We start from the raw sequence: 23,235 nt of genomic DNA on the forward strand, positions 1-23,235 counted from the left end.
AACGGTGCGCGTTTCGCGTTATAACGGTGCGCGTTTCGCGTTATAACGGTGCGCGTTTCGCGTTATAACGGTGCACGTTTCGCGTTGTGTGAAGCATTCCGCGATGGAAGAACCGCGTTACAGCGAAAATGATTTGTGTGAACACGCGTTAAGTGAGGACTTGCCCTACTTTAAGGATTTTTTTTTACATATATATAAAAAAGACTTAAAATGTAATAAATTGTACATTTATATCTTTCACATCAAATCTCCCTTTTCGATTAAATTATACCTGTAAATTATCCATTGCACGGTTGATACATTTCTGGTCATAAAAAAATCAAGGTTACTGCATACGTAGTAGGGTTAGATATTACTGCAATACATAATTCAAATTGTAACTATTGTAGCGAAAAATCAATATACAGTATTATACTTAATTGTTTTAGATGTATGTATGTATTTTAAAATTCCTGTCCATACTGCCCAAACTGTTTCACTGGTGAGATTACCACTCAATTTCCAAACAAATTGCATCCAATGGATCACGAAAGCAAACACCAGTCATCAGTTGGCTATAGCAGTTTTGCAGCCATCATCATCATCCATGTAGTAACTGATAACTTGGTTAAAAATACAACATAAGTCATTCGGGAATTTAAAAGATTTCATACGCAAAAAACACATGTTCATTCAACTCCTGTATGGAAGTGATACAATAATTTAAATAAATACTGTGAACATCAATTCCTGTATTACTACTAGTCCATATTTCTTCTTGGCACTCGCATGCATTTCCAATTTCTGGTATGCAAGAGAAGCTACGAGTCATATCATCTCACAACGCTTAAACCCTGCTCATTGCAGAATGCATTTGGTGACCAAGACGAATAGCGTTATTGTAGTTTACACATTAAAACACACAAACGCAGTACCGTAACTACGCGGCAAATATTATTTCCAGCAATTTTTTGTATTCATTATTCATTACACGCGACTATTTAATGTGTTCAGTTAGTAAAACTGGTGCTTCGTGAAAGGTCGCACGAACAAAAATGTCACCTCAGCATTATTACAAGCAAGGTACTGCGGTAGAAATATTACTTCACTAAATATTCCCATAGTCCTTGAATGGCCAAAGCACTCTCACTTGATAGGAGTGTTTATTGTGGACTTCAACGTGACCATTGCCGAAAAGGGTGAACCTTTTATTTGAAAAATAAAGTGTCTGATAAAGAAACGAGAGTGGGGGGGGGGTCCAGATGAGGGGAAGAGATGATTAGTGGCTCTATAGGTTGACAGCTTAACAGGGAATGGGTGGTGGGAAGGCAGTGTTGGTTCTGTGCACTCATGTACGCATTCCAAAAATGCACCATTGGCACAAAGTTACTCTCACATTAATTCACAGAGCCTGCAGTCATATGAATCACAACCAACCACCATCAGCTATAACTGATCAAGTATAAAAATGTGTATATATTTCATTGGCATAATCCATTGCATTGATATTCATCCTGTAAACTTGCATTGCGATTACCATGAGGAGTCATGAATCTATCCACTACCGGATGAAGATCTACCCCAGCATGCACCGCTTCTTATGCCGTTGCAATAGAACAAAAAAATTGAGGTTAGGGTTTGTCGATAGGCCTCCCTTGCGGAAGTCCCCGCCAGCGTGTTCCCTCCTTTGGCAGTCACCCAGTCCATTAGTGTCACCCACCTGCCCATCATCCCTTATGGTGACTCGTCCTGCCAAAGTCCACCTATATTTCTTCGCGGAAAAATCGTGCATTTAACTTTCTTGTGTTGTCTAAGTCAGTGTAACACAAGCGTGCACCCTCGCCATGCTCCTTTGCACACTTTCCAGGTTTTGTTTCATTTTCTTTGTCAATGTCCGTGTTTCTGATCCAACGTTATTCTTTAAAAGAAAACTGTTAGGTTTCTTTCATTACCGATTGCACTTTTTCAAAAGCACCGGCACCCAATCTCATCTGCCTCTCATCGTAGTTCCCACTCTGCCATCTACAACGAGATATGCGTACCCGGATGTGGTTTTTAAAGGTCCCTCTTACTTATATATACGGTACTAGCTGTGCTACCCGGCTTCGCCCGGGACTTGGATCCACCACGCCCGGCCGCCTTTGTCTCCCCAGTGGCGATGTTGACACACCTCAGCAGTTACTCGTTTTGAGGCTGAGTCGACCTAGGGAAGGCCCAGGACCGGTTAAATAATCGTCACCGGTGGTGGCCGTGAGCGGGAATCGAACTCGGGTCGCCGGGTTCGTAGCGCAGCGCGCTAACCGCTACACTACAATGCGTTACGCTTCCACATGCGCGGGTCACGTGACAGATTTGACATTACAGCTCACTTGCGGTGCAAATTTTTTTTGCATTATTGAGCTCCCCCCCCCCCCCTAAAAAATGCGTGTATTTTTATAATTTTTGCATGGTGTACAGTCTGGAAAGTACCCACATGGCAAATTTCAAGTTTGTTGCATGTCGGGAAGTACGCTAAACATTTTGAACAGACACACATACTCACAACTTTGCCTTTTATATATATGGAGATTACTTCTTATTCTACATTTTTTTGTAAACAAAATTAACACTTTTTTGTTTTAGACAAAAGAATAACCGCCTATGGTATTAAAGTTGGCCACCTGACCAAAGGGTCCAGGTTTAAATATCCTCTAAATAAAGAGAAACATATCCCTGTGCTGTTTTCACGACATCAAACTGCACATATATATGATTTCTAAAGTTGCAGCATATTGATATTACCTAGATAATTATTCATTTCTTTAAAAAAAAGAATGAAGTGCTCATCTCAAAGATTGCACGTAGTGTACATAATTATTTTTTTTACGGGAGAAAAACCTTTAAAATGTGTTCAAATTGTACACTGAAACCAAAATGCTAAAACCACTTCATATGTCTGTGCAGGCAAGGGAATCACTGACGTGTACGAAATCTCTAGAATGCCTCCTTATGCTTGCCCTTTGCATGCACGAATGAGGTGCACTGACCCATGTGCTCTAGAATTCTAATAACAAAGTCTGCTCCTAGACACATTGAGCACAGCTCTTTTAGAGTGACTTATGACATAAAGGGGGGGAAAAAAAACCACCCCGAGGTAACTGTGAGACTAATTTGTTATCGTATCCATTACAACGTTTTTCAGATGCAAGCAGGCCAACTCGCCTTTTTAAGCGCATATATATGCCACACGTACACCGGGGGCTATGCAATATTTGAAAAGATAATAAATAAAAGCAATTCGAGAAAAAAAAGGCCAATGCACTAGTTTATTTAAACTGTCAATTCATTTATTTGATTTAGAACTGAGTGATGGGTCTTGAAAAGGAATGGACTTCATTGTGAGGAAGATCTGTGCGCACGTGGATAAATACTGGATTCACTTCAAAGCTCAAAACTTCTGCGAAAATTTTGAATTATATTTTTTATTCTGGATGTGTTATTTTTCTTTCCCCACAGGCATTTTGCACAACTGTTTCTAAGATTAGGGATATTATTTCCATGCCGTTTCTATGCATTTCCTTTTGACCAGTTTCATCTATAATAGTACCTCCAGGGATTTCTGTGACATCGCTTACATGTATAGTATGTGCGTTTAATGTTCTATTATATTTTCAAATGTGAAAAAGCGGGAAAACGGATAAAGATTCAGGTAAATGCTCTATGCTTTTTTTACTGTACTATAATGATGAAAAAAAAACATTACTGAACACACAATGTCAAACTTATCTTAACCGACTCAATCACAATCTAATCTTCAGACACATCCTTTCTAAAAAGCATCTTTTTGGAATGTATTTTTTTATGATGAAGTGGCTTTGTGTAATACATTTTCTAAACTCCTGGAAATGAATTGTCCTACATTGGAGGAACAGGAACTTATTTATATTCAGTCAAATTCTGAACGTGCATCCTTTTATTATTTTTGTCATATGAAATGAAACCAATTTTTTTCAGTCATGCTCAGATAAGGTAAACAGCTGTAACATAGTGCTCTGCTTCAAGGACCAAAATGTACTGTTGCTGCCGAGTTAAGACAAAGCGACCTGGAAGGAAGCGTGGGGTTTTTACTGCAGTCAGCGTCCAATGAGGTTAGCGCAGCATGACAAACAGGTGGCCTTGTGTTGTACATTTGTTTTGTGTTTAGTACATATTTAAAGTAAACTGTAGACTTTGCTAAAGTGCATACCCGAATAAGATGTAAAGGTCAGCCATGGACTTGGTACACATGCCAATCCAGAGGCAAACAAAAGGAAAGCCGTGACCAGTGCCGGCATGAGTGGGATATGAGCTACCGCTGACGATAGCCATGCCTATCACCGAAATAAACTATGTACGGACTAGTGGCGCGATTTAGTTGTGTTACACCTTCCCCACTTGCTGACAAGCTGGAGAGCTTTCTGCACGCTTGGCGCCAAGGGAATTAGGTACTGCGATGGCACGCAAACTTAGCATGTGCTCCATTAGTCAAACTAATAATTATGGATTCCTTCCGAGTATGGATTTGTGCAGCAACTCATAAGTCCACGTCCAGGTTTGGTAGCTCTGAAATAGCCTCGGGGGAAGCTGAATGGATGGCTTGGCCAATATGATGATATTAGTTTGCACTTAAGAAACAATCATTCTGCTTCAGTTGTAAGTGTCTCTTTTGTAAATGGAATTTTAATTTCCTTTATGCATCCAAGTCATTGGATATTTTTGCGTGAATCCGTTCTTTTATATGTCTGCCGGACGTTAATAAATACCATCATTATTAACGTAATTAATTAATTCCACATACATCATAAAGAAAACAGATGATTTGGTATTAGTGCCAATAGTATTTATGTTTATAGTTTAAGTAATACAAACTATTCCAAAATCTACTGAATTTACATGAATTGCCTTTATATTGATACGATTCAATCACGCGCTTTATGAAACTAGTCAAGTAGTAGTCTACATTGGTCCACAGTCGAGCATATCACCAAACATTAAACAAATGTCTGCAACACAAACCTTATATGCTTATGTTGTACTAGAAATATTATGCATTCAAAAACATAAGACATCATAAAACAATAAACTAATGATGAAAATGGTGAACACATTGTGTAAATACTGTCATGAAATAATAATAGAAAAAAATATATACATTTTTTTAAATTATTGAATGCAGTAAAATCAAGCCAATAAAATAATATGAACAGGCCCAAGAAATGTCTTAAATGGGTAATTACTGGATACTCATAGAAGATGCAACAGAGAGGCTAGAATTGATTTCTTGAGGGTTTACAGTTCAGTGGGGACAATTGGCACAGATAGTTTATGATAAAATCTGCATACGTCATGAAAGAACATTTGACTTGATTGCGTGGGCAGCTGAGATAAGAGTACAGGGTTGAGAACACAGCCATGAACACAAAGAGAGAGTATACTGAAGGTAGATTGGGGATATTTAGTCTCAAATTGTACTAAATGTGTCTAACTGCAGACATTAAAATACATTCAGTGTACTGCTTTTTCAGTAAAATAAACGGTAATTACATTTTCAAACTGAGCTCAGTTTTAAAGTCATATTTTAGTGGCATTTAAGGACCCTGCAACCCCCACCATAGGCGATTTGAGGCATGAGGGTTTAGAACACCACCACCATGTGCACGAGACATGCCAACAATTGCTCCTGCTGGCAATGTACTGACTTGTCAAGATTCAAGGTAATGTCTTTTTTTAAATTCAAGAACCGATCTGTTTTTTTGTCTTGCTTGTAGCATCTAATTCACATTTGCAAACTCATACAGAGCCCCATAGCACCTGGGAGGCTTCAGCAGGCACACAAGCCCTCTCCCTTATAAATTCGAATATGTTCGTCAAGTAAAAACATGTCGCCACAATATTTAACACCACACTTTTTAGTTTTCAACCCTTCCTCGTATACATAAGAGGTGGAGCAGAATGCATCATACAACAAAAGCAGGTCATAGCATTACTCATTAACACTGCTTTAAAGATCGTTTCACACTGACTGTGCCGTGCCCTGCTTGAATTGTTTTCTTAGCCGCCCCTGTAGACAAGCTCACGCTGCAGGTTTGCTCATATTTCTCCAGGATTATTTTACTTTATTGCCTTGATATTACTGCATTCAATAATTGCTATGTTTACATGAGTGTTTTCTTTTAGATTATTATTGTACGAAAGTGTTTACACAATTTGTTCACCATTTACATAATTACATATATTGCTTTACCATGTCCTATGTTTTAGAATTTCTCAAGGGTAAATAACAATTCTGATTCTGATATCTCCCGTCATTTGTTGTCTTGATCGTTCTATTCACCTTAAGGAGCACACTGGTGATAGTGCACTATGCAGTATAATAGCAATTTGCATGAATCATAAGTATTTCTAAGGTGCACTATTGAAAGCATATGTCAAGAGCTTACAAAACTGTTTTATTTGGTGAATCGTTAATTGCCTAAAGCAAACAACGTTTTTCGAATTTCTTTAAATGTGCATTCCAAGTACAACCATACAATGGATATAGCTATATGTCGCAGTAGATAATATTCGTTAGTTAAAATTAATATAAGTGTGTTGGTCTGGAGAAGCTATGCACTGCAACTATCGAATGGATATGGCTAATAGTACATTTGCATTTGGTTCCTTACTGAAGGTAAATACAGTGAAACCTTGGATTGCGAGCATAATTCGTTCCGGAAACGTGCTCGTAATCCAAAGCACTCGTATATCAAAGCGAATTTCCCCATGAGAAATAATGGAAACTCAGATGATTCGTTCAGCAACCCAAAAATACTCTATCCATATAAAAATGATTAATACAAAATACCTTTTAATATTTGTATTATTTAAATTTAATGAAAAGTAATCAAATTTATTCATTACATTTAATCGTGGCTGGTGTGAGGAAGATGAAAGAGAGGAGAGGAGGAGGGTTATTGTGTAGGACGACTTTCACTACAGTTACTAAAGAACAGTCACTACACCTGGACACAAAATAAAAAAATGCTTTACGCACACACACGTGGTCACAACACTATAGTACTGTAGTAAACAGTATACACGTGGTCACAACACCATAGTAAACAGTATACGCTCGCACGGATGTTGACTATACGAGTGAGGCACGCCGACTGAGACTGAGCATAGGAGATGATTACCCACAATCCCACAGCGAGAGAGAAAAGAACCATTGGCTCAGTTGTGATCACGTGACGCTCGGCAGACAAAGCATATATTGTACGTACTGCTCGTATTGCAAGACATCGCTCGTTTATCAAAGTATTATTTATTTTAAAATTTTGCTCGTCTTGCAAAACACTCGCAGACCAAGTTACTCACAATCCAAGCCACTAGGAATGTCCTCTGCAGCATGAGCCATCCCATCATATTTAACACAGGACCCTTGTGTGTAGGTAGCTAATGCAAATCATTAAAAGTATCAGAGCAGATCGTGCATTACGTGTGTAAACTATCATAGAAAACAATAACGTACAAATAAATTATTGAAGACAAAGAGTCTTTAATAAAATAAAATACTCACGGCTGGCAGAGCTTGACAAGATCCTGGTCGGTTGTGCCGGGTGGAAGCCCCCGTATGTACAGGTTGGTCTTGCTCAGCTGCTCACCACTGGTGCTGTTAGCACTGCTGTGTGTACTGGGGCTTGGAGCCATTTGATTGGAAGTTTGTGTGTACGACTGCTGCAACAACAACAAAAAACACAAGCAAATATTGTGATTAAAATACATTACTATGCAAATCTCTGAAAGTGTTTTTTTATCACAGCAAAGAAGAATTCTGATTTGAATTACTGCATGAGATAAAAAAAAATTATTTCTACAGGCACCCCTTCTTTTCCACCGGAATTCTGAGCCGTGCCAACACAGGGACCCCGCCGTACACTTGGTTTTCCACTGGCTATTTCCCGTGCCAAATAGGAAACACAACCGTGATATTCTGGCCTCGCAGTGCATCTGAATCGAGCTTAGGGTCAAACTAAGCCAACGGCGGGCCTAGCGACAAGTACATTGCATGTGACATCAGTCAGTAAAGCGCGAGGACACCGCGTTACCCCGTCGTCTACGTGCAACCGAACTCGTTCAACGCACGCGACGTCAGCAGCACGCTTCGGGTCCTGCAGTGGAAAAACAACCTGGCTCAGTTGTACAGTAAGTAGATAAGGTACACGTGGTTCCCTACTCAAACCATGAAATGGGCGATGTCACTCTCACGGTAGAGGGCCAGTCCTGGAATAAAATAACTTTCCACAATCTTATGCTCATTATCAACTCCCAAGATATGACAGGTCGATTTGAACCCATTAGGGATTTGACCTCACAATATTCTAATCGAGTTGCTTCAATCCCATCTATAAATGCTTAAAAATAGTACTCATAACCTTACAAAGACAAAGGTCCCCCAAGTCTTTTGGGGCAAGTGTTGTTTGTGAAAAGCAACACCTATGAAGGCCAGCAAGGTATACGAGGGGGTGGGTGGCCAGCTCCACGCCCGGCCGCCTTTGTCTCCCCATTGCTGATGTTTACTACACATAGCACCTGGTACTCATTTAAAGCTCAGTCGACCTAGGTAAGGGAGGGTACAGGACAAGTTCTGGCATTTGCTGTCACTGATATTGGTCATGAGTGGGAATCCAACTCAAGTCTTTGCCAGGTTTGTAGTGAAGTGCAGTGCAAACCGCTGTGCCGCTGCTCCCTACATACACACTCTCACTGCAGAACAGGGGAGAATATACAAACTCCACACACTTACACAACAACAACCGCCATTCACCACTAAGTGGCGGTGACGTCACCACGATGCTTGTGCCAGGCCATGTGCACCTTGAGGCCACGTGAAGTGTCGAACGCCCGCTGACAGGAGGTCACGGGGCAGACCCAGGTGCCACGGGTCGACTGACTAAGATGACTGGCTGATGCACCACCTGTGCCCCCTACTGTGCCAACCTGCTGTGCTTTAGCCACCCGGCGCTCCGCTCGTTGTTGTGAGCGTCGCTCCTCCGCCCTCCATTGTTGTTGGAGGACGACTGCCTCCAACTGCCCAGTAGCGTCCTTCACGAGCCTCCTCCACAGAGGCTGATCTTGACACCGCTGGTACCAGTCATCGGCAAGTCCACTCAGCTCTACGTCCTCCTGTACCACATCACTCCATCTCTTCTCTAGCCCGTGCCGCGCCCGTTTAGCCCCCTCGATCCGGCCGAACAAAAGCTTACACACTCACACACCCACACTTATAATACACAAAGAACCACTGTGAGTCACAAAACCTCGTTTAACTACAATGGATCAGCAGCACCACCTCAGCATTAATGGCCTCAACATCACTTGGCTAGCACATTCATCAAGGGTGCCCTTGTCGATTAATGAGTAGAAGTATTCAAACTTCTTTGAATGTTCTAATGGCTCTGAGGAATTACGCTCCTCAGGGCAAGAGATATGCGACTCATCATCTTTGATAATTTTGCACAAACACCAAGAGCATATTTCTGGTCTAAATGAGCCGAATGCATGAATATGAGCTACTGTACTTGAGCTATATTTGCCATTCACAGTAATGTTTGTGAAACAATGTCTCTATATTTTTTATATTGCTGTATAAAATACAATTTGACATTTCACTGCAAAATATTGCTTCATTTTGTTTAATATGATATACAAGCCAAATTGAATGTTGGGATGTCTGGTATATCAGTCATGTTTGGACGCATTAACTCAGTTCCATTAATGAGTGATCAATTGTGTTTCATTTGAAGAACGCCTCTCAAAATATGTGCACACAAGTGCAGAAGTGTAATGATGTGTATAGCTTATGCTGGCATGCCGGCATGCTTGCTATTTGACAGTACAATCCTTCCCATGGGCTTCTGGCTCATTAATATGTGCTGATTTTATAAAACAAGTATAATGGATCTCTTGGAGTTCTTTTACAACAACAAAGCATCATTGCAATGCATTCTTTGCATATGATTATCCCCAGAATAATTGATGATGCAAAGTCATTTAATTTAGTGCATGAGCATATTGGTGTAATATTTGAGCAAGTTAAGATGCATTTAGTTGTGGAATGCTGACAGAGTTTCAGATGTTGTACTTTGCTGCCTCTAGACAGCTGTATTTGTGTCTGTGTATCTGTGCATGTCTTCATTTGGTCAAATAATCCTAAAAATTACATTATTTAAGCAAAGTCCCCCTTACAATTATTCAGCAGCAAAACTTAAATAATTATTATGACTGTTCAGCCTCACAGCAAGCACTGGCTTGTTGACATCAGTTTTCTGGTATCGCACATTTCTAACCATCGGCTATCGTGGAAACCATCAAAAAAACCCTTCATCACCTCCGTAATGCACGAGGTGCAAGGAGAAAGGAAGTGTAGAGAATTCCCATGCCTCCTCCACACAGACATGGTGCCATCTCAGTCTGTCTGTGAACTTCTTGGATCCATTATCAGATCGGACAGTTCTACCACATTGAAGCATTATCCCAATTCATGTATTTTACTGCAGAAAACAGGTCAATTCCACTCGCATTTAACGTGGTTTATAGACAACATGGGTATCAGTTAAAATATGCAAAGCCTTAATTCTATGCAGTTTTACTTATGAGTTACAATTTTGTTACAGTACTATATTTTAAAATTATATTTTGGGTTTATTTCAGAATATATATATAAAACATTCAACCAGTCAAGTCTGTTTCCTCATTCTCATTGATCCTCTCTATCAAGCCAAGAAAAGACCAGTAATTGTGCTATGTGAATTTTTCAAACTGTTTGAAATGGAAATAGGGTTATTTCATGTTTGGCTCTGTTGTACAGGGGACTTCGTTGCTCCCGCACGCTCTTGTTTTCGCATGCACCATTTGGCCAGCAAACGCGAAGGCATTGTTGTCAGTTCCAGCAGTGCAACTGATGCGAGGTCTGCCAATTTTCTGTGCAACGGTGGCATTCGGAAATGTTATCTGTGACGAAGGATGTTTTGGTTTTTCATACCGTCCGATTCTAAAGCACGTTATCCTTCCGGCGCACGCGAGTTAAATATTCCCATTTGATAGACCTGTGGTTGTTCCCGGCGTTGCCAGTGCATGCCTTGCAAACACATGAACATGGTTGTGCCTGGACGTGCCAAACATTTATATCTCTCCGATGTTGGTTTCAGGTTGTACCGCGTGCATATTGTTCAGATCACGTACAACGTTCTGCTCCACGGCCTCCGAGTGCTTACTTCAGGAGCTGCGCTCCACATTGCATATGATGCTGAATTACACGTGGCATAATGAGAAACACATCCGACAGCTTTGCATATTAACCGTGAAAAGCTCCACAGTAACCTTCAGAACATTCAGCGTTTCAACCAAACTCGATTCTCCTACACCAAAAGGTGTGTCTTCTCAACCTTCAGAAGCGGTCACGTCCAAACGTCAGTGGAGACAACTACAGATTCACTGTGCCGCACTGCGAGAGGCTCGCAGCTTTAAACGATCAGGAACAGCATATTATGCTGACAACTGCACATGGGGATTAATAAATAAGATGTACTGTACAATGCAGCTGCAACTGCCATAAGTGGAAGAGACAGATACATTTAGGAGGGTATGGGAGCGTTTCTTGCACACACAAAGGCAAAGATCCCCCGTGTAGCCCGTAACAGACTGTAGGGGCAAGTGCTGTTAGCGAGCACCTATAAAGGCCGGAACGGCAACACGAGGGGGTGAGTGGCCACAGCACCACGCCCGACCGCCTTTGTCTCCCCAGTGGCGATGTTTTTTTTTTAATCCACCGCACCAGGTACTCATTTGAGGCTGAGTCGACCTAGGGGGAGGCCCAGGACCGGTTCAGATAATCGTCACCGGTGGTGTTGGCCGTGAGCGGGAATCGAACCCGGGTCGCCAGCTTCATAGCGCAGCGTAGCGCTAACCGCTACACTACCGCTCCCCACACACACACACTCACACTGCTTTGACTGGCCCGACCACATAGAGTACAGTGTAACAACATATCGCTGTTGTTGATCACTGCTGAGTAACACCGAGAATCCCTTTGATTTGTTCTCCCCCCCCACTCATCTTTTTCTTTCCCCTCCCTCTTTTGTCAATTATTTTTCTTACCTTGGACGTGAACGGAATGTTGCGATTTGTTTCATGTTGAACTTCTTTCCCACCGTGCGAAGCCGACGTGCTCATAGACGGTGCGGTGCTTTTCAGTTGTTGGAAAATAAAAGTTGAAGAAAATAAATAAAGTGCAGTGCTTTATATGCGGCACAGCAGCTAATTTACATATATAAGTTTATAGAGTTGAAAGGCACGAATTAACTTTACCAAATTAAAAAGAGCATCCATGAGCTAATAAAACACCACTTACAATTACCACTTTAAATTAATTTCACTTCACATTACTGTGTTAATTAAAATAATTCAAAAGCTTTTAACATTTTTAAGACTACCCGATCTGTTGCTTAGTCATAATACAGATTAATAAAGCCGTAAACAATAAATATACAGTATAATATTTCCGTGCTTAATAGCAATATATCTTAGAGTTTAATCAACTTATAAAATACTCACATGGGCAATGCAGCAAATCACCCATATCCAGTAGCATAACTTATATGTTATTGAGGCAGTTATCACATCATTAAATTTGTGTGGGTGGCTTTCGTGATTTTTACATCTTAATTTTAATCTTCAATATTAATTTAATGTGGCAGGTATCATTTTTATTGTCTCTTTCGAAGATATTTCCAATGATACGCTGACTAAAATAGCATAACAAAGAAAGTCCCTATTGTTATTAACCTTATCTTCGATGCATCTTTGAGGCAATCTCAAAGGCATTTCAGTCGTGGAACTGTGCTGCCTTTGATCCATTCTTGGAGACAAATGCACGTTGAAGAAGTAATGAAAGCTGACACATGCTGCACCATGAAAACTGCGCACCAGGCTGACTTTAGCATCTGATTGACCAGGGCAGATTAATTTTCTCCCCATAGATTGACATTTTCTTGCTTCCCCCTCACTTGCCATATGCTGACCCAGATGAACACCATCTTACGAAAAACAAGAATGCCTGGCTTTCCCAGCACGGTGCCTGGATGAAGCAACCTGCAAATCGGCTGCCTCTTGCCCTGTAATTACAGACACAGGTTCACTCAAAACCAAGCCACCCTTTCCCACCATTGGGAGGATATTGCAATCTATATATTTTGCACTCTTGCACAAGTGACAAAAGTGTTAAAATACGTATCTGAAAGCTGCCTCTAAAAACGTCGGCAACTGCTTAAGGTGGGGCTGGCGAGCCGCGAACACCATTGGTATACGTGTGTGTATGTGTGTGTGTGCTGTTTGATGAGAACACAGTCTACGTAGTGAGATCAAAGCGAGTGAATGTCTCCCAATAAAGTGGGAAAGCCCTCTCGTTTTCACACAAGACTTCTTGACTTTCGGCAAAGCACGACGTTCCTCCCTCGGTCAAACAAGTGCTCCTCTGTGAGCCATTAAGAAAGTCGCCATTGTTTTGCCAGGCCTCTCCCTGCTATTAGGTCTCTTAATGGCTGGCATTTGCACATGGTCATTACAGGCAAGCAGGGCAAGAAAGAGGGCTCAGATCGGACTCAGATCGGTCGGAAGCCAAACAGCACAAAGCCACAATTCAAGGTTTCCCTTATCACAACACGCGCACAACAGACACACACTAACATGTGCGAGCTTGTAAATATACAATTTTACATTGCCATATTTCTAGACGCCATCTCCTCAGCCGTGGAGTCAGATGTTGAAGAAGTATGGTAAGTTTGCCTCCTTAATTAACTCGCCTTACAATATCCATATTCTTGGTTCTTTCGGTAAAGTCACGTAGAAGGGAAACAATAAAATAATAAAAATATAAAACAATCAAATTCTCACGACGTTTCGACTGCAACACAAGCAATCATCATCAGGTGTGAAAACCACATCAAGAAAATGTTCTTGTTGTGGTTTTCACACAGAAAATTTTCGTGTTGTGGTTTTCACACCTGATGATGATTGCTTGTGTTGCAGTCGAAACGTCGTGAGAATTTTGTTTTATATTTTTATTATTTTATTGTTTCCTTTCTACGTGACTTTACCGAAAGAACCAAGAATATGAATCCCTGCAGTCACGAAAGCTTTAAATCAAAAATTCGCCTTACAATATTAAAAATAAGCTTCAGAAAAGTGCTAGTCACAAAAGTCAGCACGTGTCGCCCATACCCAAATGAGCATTGAGCAGTACTCATTTCCAATGGTGATCCTGACCTATAGATGGAAATTCCACCATTCATATGGAAGGTTGTCAGTGTCGCCATATACAAATCTTTTGGCTCTCTCCAAAGTGTTACCCACAGAATGATGAGGGGCCTACTCGACTCTGGACCAGGATTTAAATTGACGGCATTGTTGTACTTTGGGCTGCGTAGGTTTTTGTGGTTGTGCTGCATACGCACTCCGACGCGGTTTTCACGTCGGTGTACCACATGTGGAGAGAATCGTTGGACCCCGTGCCGAACAGCACGTGGTCACGACGCTGAAACACACATGGGAGAGCACTTGGTACTCTGCCACAGCACCACCCGGTCAGATCGATGTACTACGTAGTATTCTAGAAGTGCACTCCTTGTTCAAAATTAGGCATTCATCTGAAAGTTTGTATAATATTGTGCCTGAGCATCTCTGATGGCAGCATTCACCAGGGGCTCTTTTTTTTTAGTCCGGCCTCACAACTGACGTGAGCACCACGCCCAGCCACTGCCCTGCAGGGCAGTCATATGACTGCATTAAACGCTATCTATACACAACAAGGAAGCAAGCATTTGAGCTTCCGAAATTGTGCGTCGCAGTCATCGCCCTTCCAGCTACAATTATTATCAGGGGCGGAGCCAGGGGCGGAGCCAGGGGGGGTGACAGGGGTCACATTCTGAGTAATAAGTGTACGACACTCGGTCTGGTGGACTCCGTGCAACTGCATTGAGAAAGTGTGTCGCCAACCGATGGCGTCTAGTTCAACAGCCTGACTCTCTCTAAATCATTCTTGAAATTAACATTTGTTGAATGTCAGTCACCCCGGCCTGAAATCCTGGCTCCGCCCCTGATTATTATCACTGTCGTTCACAAACTTAGCCGCTCATTTACACTGTCATCTGCATGTCATAACGAACGTGTATATTTACAAGTACTTTTACATTTCATCATAATTTACTGAAAGCCATTCTAAAGTTTTATTAATATCGATATTCTCCTTTAAAGCAATGCCCATGCACAAAAGTAGGGTGTATCATGCGCTAGGATGTGCCGTGTATTGCCCGATACATTTAGCCATGTCTACCCTTGAATATTAAACATACTTTGGCACGCTTTAATAAAAGCATCTCAACATCAGTTGTCCCGGCCTTAAAACCACAATGCAGCGCAATGAGACCAGTGTCCTGACGAAATGCTTCCCCTATGAGGAACGTACAACTCATTATATATAACATGTAAGCATCTAAGTCGATATACGGGAGTAATAAAATAAAAAATGTACAGCCCCTTGTCAATCCACAGGCGGATGAAGGCTCCTCACATCGTGTCGGTTAAGATAATTGTTTGACCACACCTTTCTATGCTGATGTGTGGGTTGGAGAATATGGTTCAGATATTACTACTCATCTTAGCATTGGCTGGGGTCGGTTATTAGTGCACCACCGGTCCGCCGCCTCTGGGACTACATCCCCACATTATGGAAATGTTTGAAATAAGAGCAAGGGAATAATACAGCAGTGTCATGATGATTCACGTGTTGTTTAAATCTTGTACTTGCATTGATTAAATAACAGTACTGGCTATCAAACATAGCTAAACGCGATAGATCAGAGATGAAGAGGTCAGAGGCCAATGCTTTTGTGATATAAAAAAATATATACATGCATGTGTACAGTGTACCCTACTTGTGTCCTGCTTATAATGGATATTCAGATAAAAGAAATAAATGTCATCTAAACCACAGTGTTTGAAAATGCAAACGTTTGCTGAAAGTGGGATATTAAAACAGACTTATGAATTTTCATAAAACCCCCAAAATTATGTTTTAAACTTGCTCACTTAATGTCCTGCAGCATTGGAGTTTACACAAAAGTATCCTTTTGGGAATACAGAAAATGTATTGAAATGTATCATAAGAGTTCACTATGTTACCTCTTTAAGTAATTTGTAGCCATGTGCTCTTCAGCCACCTCTATAATGAGTAATTTAAAAGGGCGGCAATCTGTATTTATATTTTACGTGCATAATGTTAAAAAATAGTTTTAACTTGAAAGGAACACACCAGTAGTCAGAGATAAAACACTGAAGAGTATATTATATTAACTACCATTTTAGTCTTGCTCATCCGTTCTATGAATCCATATAAAGTGTTCCACTGTCGTTTATATTATTACTCAATTGGGATTATGCAGAGCAATCACTGTCCCCTCCTGCAAAAAAAAACATGACAGGATCCTCCCAAAAGAGTCGTGAGACTCCGGGAGGCATTCCTGGATAAACAAGTGTAGTAATACATAAATACACGTTGCCAAACAGCGTTCATACAAACCACATTCGTAAATAGCAATCACAATTGACATTTACCGTCACATAATGCGTGATTAAATACAGTATATATTTGCTATAATCTTAAATATGAACGCATTCCGCCCACTATGACAACAGCATACCCTTGCAATAGCATATTAACTTGATAATCGCAGTACTCTTCGTCGTCGGTTGTAACATTCAAGGGCCAGCGTTGTAAACAGGGCTACAGATTAAGCTGTAACTCAGAACACATGCCGTTACCATTTCACCTACACCGTTTCTTTTTTTTGATCTCCTCTCCGTGAAAGGCAGAGAATCGCGTGGCACAAACCGCTGGCAGCAATCTTCACCCCTGGCTAACTGCATCGCAGCAGCTGCGGAGTGCCAATTCCAATTAACACTGCTGTACCAGACATGCCACGAAGAGTGGCTGAGCCCCCGTGTTCAGTAAGCACTTCACTCCCTACCGTACGCACACTAGGTGTTTGGTGTATCTCACGTGCTAGGTTTCAATTTGTCCTCCAATAGCTGCTTGTGCAATGTGCCCATCACAGTTATCATGACCGAGTTTCCTCGTGGAAAGTACAAAACAATATTCAGTTTAACACGTAGGCTTTTGCGACCAATATTATTCATAATAAAGGTGTTTGGGTTAAATACAGTATATATAGCAAATATATACTGTATTTAATCAAATAAACGCGATCTAACCCAAAAACCTTTATTATGAACAAAACAATATTTACAAAAGTATTACAGCGCCGTTACTATCCAAACCCAGTCGATTCGTTCGTTGTGTTTCGCAATTACAGTAAAAAGGCAATTATTTGCGCTTTTTATTTTTCATTATTCGCTCCTCGTTCAGCATAACTTTAAGGAAGGCGTGCAAATTTTAACTTTCTTAATGCAAAGGCTACGTATGATATTGTTCTAATTGTACCCGCCATATTACACAACTAAGACTAATCGTCAAGTCAAAAGCCAACGTATTCCCATCCAACGTAAACGAAGTGTAGTTGGGTTTAAACCTGTGCCTAGGGTTGGCAGCTGTAAATGCATAACATGGGTCTGAATAATGGAACGTCCAACTTATAGACATCCATTAGTCTCTAATTGTCACAGCACTAACAACATGCATACACAATAATTAGTACCTGAACAGTAAATACAAAATAACATCTGTAGTTGCATATCACAAACATTAACTCTTAACATCAGAAGCATATGGAATACAAGAGCATGGTGTCACATTTATTGAAAATGTGTTCTAACAGTGAACATTTTAAATGTTGTTGGTAGATGTTCCCCTTTTTACCAAGTAAATGCCAACTACACACAGAGTTTAGCACCAGCATACGAAGTAATGGAACTTTGGGCATTAATCATCATCATCATATTTCTATCACAGCCCAGCATTATATTTAATTTATAGTAACTTAGTACTGTATATTTGATATTCGCACCACTCTTATAGCATAAGGCTATCACACAAAGGCGCTATTTTCACAGTAGGGGCGAATGTTGTTACGTGTAATCCCAATTGAGTAATTTGCAGATAATTTTTTCAAATGTACAAAATTTTGACACGGACACAAATTGCCTACTCTTTTCGAATGGAATTATGGAATATTTAACGTCCACTGTTGAGCAGACCGTGTATATTCATGGTTAATATAGGAGCAGTATGAATCAGGGCGGCTGGTCGAATTAGAGCCACGAACCTCTGCAACAAGCAGGAACGCTCTACTGCTGGGCCACGTCACTGCCTCGTTACATGCACTCTGTAGTTTACAGGAATCGGGCTACTGTAAGCATAGGAGTGTAATCTTGATAGCATCCTACCATGCTGTATTATAATCAATACCCACAGCAAGGCAATCTCGTGTTTGTGAGAATCATAAATACTGCATTGTATTTGGAGACGGCTTAGGCTAATTTCCCATGGACACCAATCACAATTTCCCATTCTCTATACAGTACTCTTTTTTTTTCTCTCAAACAAAGCATAAATACGCAAATCCAAGCAAAGCGTGTAATTTGGAGCTGAGGATTGCAGCGCCGGGTGTGGGTGGTGCAAATCCCGTACTCCAGTGCATTGTTGGATTGCAGATTTGTGCAACTCTCAAATCCACTGGGCAGCAAGTTGACCGGCGGGAGTTGGCTGTACAGCAAACTGGTTTCGCCAACCTCTCTGTGCGCACCTTCGAACGCGTCCCAATAATATGCACGAGCCTTCTGCAGGCATTCCAGTTTCCTTCCACGTGCAAAATAATAACTCCCTTAAAATTGAATTTTACAAACACCCGAATGCCAGACCCTGCAGACAATGAGTCCCAAGACTCGGTGAGACTCATCTTGATGAATTAAAATTGCATTATTACCGAAACAATAATAATACAACGATACATTCATTTATTTATAACTGCTTTTTTTCTCTTCCCTTTGTTGTTCTTTTCTGCCGCGCCTCTTATTAGCGACGGCCGGGGCTATGTACGGTGCGCGAAAAGAAGTTCCGCACGTACATCAGAAAGCAACAACCACAACGTTGCCCGTGGGTTCAAATGTTAAAACGACTTAGGCTGACCTTTAAAAAGAGTGCCCACCGCACACTTTCACCACGGTACTTGCCCCGAGGGGAGGGGGGTGGGGGGAATGAAGCGCATTGAAGCTCAGCACCAAGCGCCGTCTCAGTGGCCTCCTCACTGGGAGCAGCAGCACTCACCACGGTTGAGGCTCAGGGTGTTTTCATTGCACACACCCCCCCCTTTCCCTGTCACGCAAAGCTGAATGTAGCCAGCTGTGGCAGACACTGAAGCATTGTATGGAGGAAGGCCTTGGGGGGGGGGGGGGGTGGCTTGTTGCACTTATCTGAATGTGTCCGGTGCCAGCCAAGACACAAAGACAAAGATCCCCCGTGTAGCCTTAACATAATGTTGGGGCAAGTGCCGTTAGCGAGGAGCATCTTTGAAAGCCGGCACGGCACACGAGGGCGTGGGTGGCCAGGACCACGCCCGGCCGCCTTTGTCTCCGCAGTGGTGATGTTTACACACCGCAACCAGGTACTCATTTGAGGCTGAGTCGACCTAGGGGAGGTCCTAGACCTGTTTAGATAATCGTCACCGGGTCGAACTTGTTTCGCCGGGTTCGTAGCGCAGCGCGCCAACCGCTACACTACACCCACACGCACCTCCCTTCCCCGTAAAGGCTCCTTGTAAATGTGTTAATTGCCAACGTTTTTGGCTGCTGCTGCTGCTGATGACACGGCAAACTCAATGTTGCACACATGGCACATAGGGTACACATTACACAAAGGGCACACATGGCACACCAGGGCACACCAGGGCACACATTGCACACCAGGGCACACCAGGGCACACATTGCACACCAGGGCACACCAGGGCACACATTGCACACCAGGGCACACATTGCACACCAGGGCACACATTACACATCAGGGCACATCAGGGCACACATTGCACACCAGGGCACACATGGCACACCAGGGCACACCAGGGCACACCAGGGCACACATTGCACACCAGGGCACACCAGGGCACACATTACACATCAGGGCACATCAGGGCACACATTGCACACCAGGGCACACCAGGGCACATATTACACAAAGGGTACACATTGCACACCAGGGCACACATTGCACACCAGGGCACCCCAGGGCACACCAGGGCACACATTGCACATCAGGACGCTCAACCAGAGGTGCTGTGTGGGTGGTACTCCCAGCGTATAACATTCGAAAAGCTTTCGAATGTTCTGCTGCTCATGAAAATGGTGTGGTAACTGGGCAGGGAATATTGCATCTGGAATGCTTTACAGTATTACAATCACGATGAATACCATTAAACGCAGGATACGTCTGGCTCAATGTAATACGGTATATATAAAAAAACATCTAGTGAACAGATGACACGGAATAGAATTCGATAACTGTCATTAACAACATCTGGTAAATCAAGTTTCACAAGAATGGTACACCTAAATTCGTTTAAAAAAAAAAGATTCCAGCACAAAACTGCATTCAATATGTTAATACTTTAACGCCCATCCCTCAAATAAGCGGTCGGTAACGTTAAAAACCAATGTTTCAAAGTGGTAAATAAAATAACATCACATTACATTAAAGAAACGTGAGCACACAAAACGTAGGCGACGCCTTCGTCCTACCTGTCTACTGGCCGATGTCCTCTTCGGACTCTGTGGCAGGATCATCTTTGGGGCGACAGCGTGGGAGGGAGAGGGGCCTGTCAAGAGGAGGTGGGCGCGCGGCGTCGGTCTAACGTCTACGAGCCCCGTCCCCACCAGCTGCTCAGCCTCCTCCTCCTCGCAGCGCTAACGGCGAAACAAATAATAGTCCCACCCCCCCTCTCCACTCTCGAAAGAAGCACAAAGAGAGGTGAGTGGTGGTGGTACGACCGATAACATAAGCCAGTCGTCGGGGGGGGGGGGGGCTGCCTCCGATGTTGCGCTGCGCTCACGACGCAACTTTCATTACCGTGCTTGCGACTCCCATTCAACCCTCCGAGAGTCTCTGCGAGTCGGAGCGGAGCAACTCCCGCCCGCTCCTCAACCCCTCCTCTCCCATCACGGTCTCTACCAATAGCGGCCGCGAGAGAGAGAAAGGGGGGAGGAGAAGGTGGTGGTGGTGGTGGAGGAGGAGGAATTACGTCCCAAGGTTTTTAAGTCCATAAAGTACGCGTGTTCGTGCCCTGCCTAATGGTGCCCACTTATTCACGTTGATTTGTAAAAAAAAAATGACCGTGGCGGTGATTATTTAAGAAACGAGTTGACATTTAAAGCGAAGGGGCTTTTCGCCACAGCCCTGTGTAAATATCAAGTGGTGGAATCCGAACGCATAGATGGAATTCCTATGGTCACATGACCTGCAATGGAATCATTAAAGCTTTGGCTGGAGACTGCTTTTAGCGAGCTGGGAGTGAGTCCATCGTAAACGTTAAAAATAGAACAATGCTCCGATTACCGTACATATGCACCAGTCAGAACACTGACATTTTCACTAACAAATATAACTGTGCGTTTCCAACTTTAGGTTGTTAAGCATTGGTATTTCAGAGGACAATAACGATATGCGTAGTCCTCTGATATTATTATATATTTTTTGTCATGAGCCAGTGTTTATCCACTGCTGGATTAAAGCGGAGCTAAATTGTTGCCATTCCTCCTATGCCACAATCCATCCCACTCCTTCACGGGCTGACCTCATCGCACTTACAACCACTTGTTTGGCTGCCATTCGACCATCATCCCATCTAGCGGTGTGATTACTCAAATCCACTAGCTTTCCTTCAAAGCCATCATGTCTCTAATGTGTTGAGCATGTGTTCCCTTCATCATCTCGCTGTATTCCCAAACCTGTAAATCTCCATACTTCTTCTTTGGTTCTTTCGGTTGTGGCCGAAACGTCGTGAGAATTTTATTGTGTTATTTTATTATTGTATTCTCATTCTACGTGACTTTACCGAAAGAACCAAAGAAGATGAATCCTTGCAGTCACGAAAGCTTTAAATCGAAATCTCCATACTTATTTGAGAACTTTTCAAATGTTGTTCCACTGTCGTTGCCAATGTCCATTTTCATGGTCCACTGTCATAGGTGTCAATATGCAGTTATTTAAATACTTGCTTGTATGCCCGTCCAAGTACGGGTGTATTTTGCAGTGAATGTGAAATATTAAATACAAAAATTGTTCAGCTCATGATTATTAATGTGGGGGGGGTTGCCCCATGCGGAGTGACGTCACCCGTTAATGGTTATTGTGGAGGGGTGCGGCAAGTGGAGTGACGTCACCCCCTCATGGTTATTGTGGAGGGGTGCGGCATGTGGTGTGACGTCACCCGCTCATGATTATTAATGAGGGGAGGGGTGCGGCATGTGGAGTGACGTCACCCGCTCATGATTATTAATCAGGGGAGGGGTGCGGCTAGTGCAGTGCGCGACCTTCTTGTGCGTTAGTGTAAATTTGCACGCGGGCATGAATATTAATTAGGGGGGGGGGCTCTTTTGCAGCGACGTCACGCACGGATGTAGCACTGTGCTGCTTAGATTTATTTTTTACCGTCACTTTCTGTAAAGAAACGTCATATTTGAAGCGACTTTGCGTAATACATTATTTAATTCAGCTCGACCTTCCTCCGCGTTCATGTAAAAATCCACCCACTCATGAATATTCATATTAATGAGGGGGGGTGGGCCTCATGTGGAGTGACGTCACGCGGGGGGTGGGCCTCATGTGGAGTGACGTCACGCGGGGGGTGGGCCTCATGTGGAGTGACGTCACGCGCGGGACACACACTCTTGGCTCATTATAGTAGTAAAGCTTCTTCAGCCGCAATACTGTAGTTTGCTGGTTTTCATTACAGTATTAATTCACTTTTCTAAAAGCACTCAGTCCTCCTCTTGTGTACCTCTTTATTGCATTGCTTTAATCACAATCCACTTTCAACAATTGCCTTAGGTATATTTATTATGCTGCATTTTCCAGTTATATCCCTTCAAAATGTATTCGATTTATGCGAGAAAACTTGGTGTGGATTGCTTTTGTTTTTGCTCACATTTATAGCGTCTTTAACAATGTATTTTCACATTTACGAGTTGGTGCACAT

General features: G+C 42.4%; 1 protein-coding gene across 9 annotated transcripts in view; it reads right to left on the reverse strand.

The window, feature by feature from the left end:
• LOC116938742 (RNA-binding motif, single-stranded-interacting protein 3-like) overlaps window positions 1-23,235 on the reverse strand; it is a 150,133-nt gene that overhangs the window by 32,701 nt on the left and 94,197 nt on the right. For 2 of the 9 annotated variants that reach the window (XM_076056321.1, XM_076056309.1), the window contains exons 3-4: window positions 20,780-20,824; window positions 7,556-7,713 (exon numbers count right to left, since the gene is read on the reverse strand). In XM_076056321.1, the coding sequence (XP_075912436.1) occupies window positions 7,556-7,713; window positions 20,780-20,824 (203 nt within the window). Of the gene's footprint in view, window positions 1-7,555; window positions 7,714-12,135; window positions 13,888-20,779; window positions 20,825-21,107; window positions 21,212-23,235 lie in introns of those variants that run through there. The other 7 variants (XM_076056350.1, XM_076056341.1, XM_032946306.2 and 4 more) reach the window with 7 other exon arrangements.

The sequence above is a fragment of the Petromyzon marinus genome, chromosome 4 (genome assembly GCF_048934315.1).
Source record: "Petromyzon marinus isolate PM22_M1 ecotype Great Lakes invasive population chromosome 4, UKy_Petmar_22M1.pri1.0, whole genome shotgun sequence".
Classification (NCBI taxonomy): domain Eukaryota; kingdom Metazoa; phylum Chordata; class Hyperoartia; order Petromyzontiformes; family Petromyzontidae; genus Petromyzon; species Petromyzon marinus.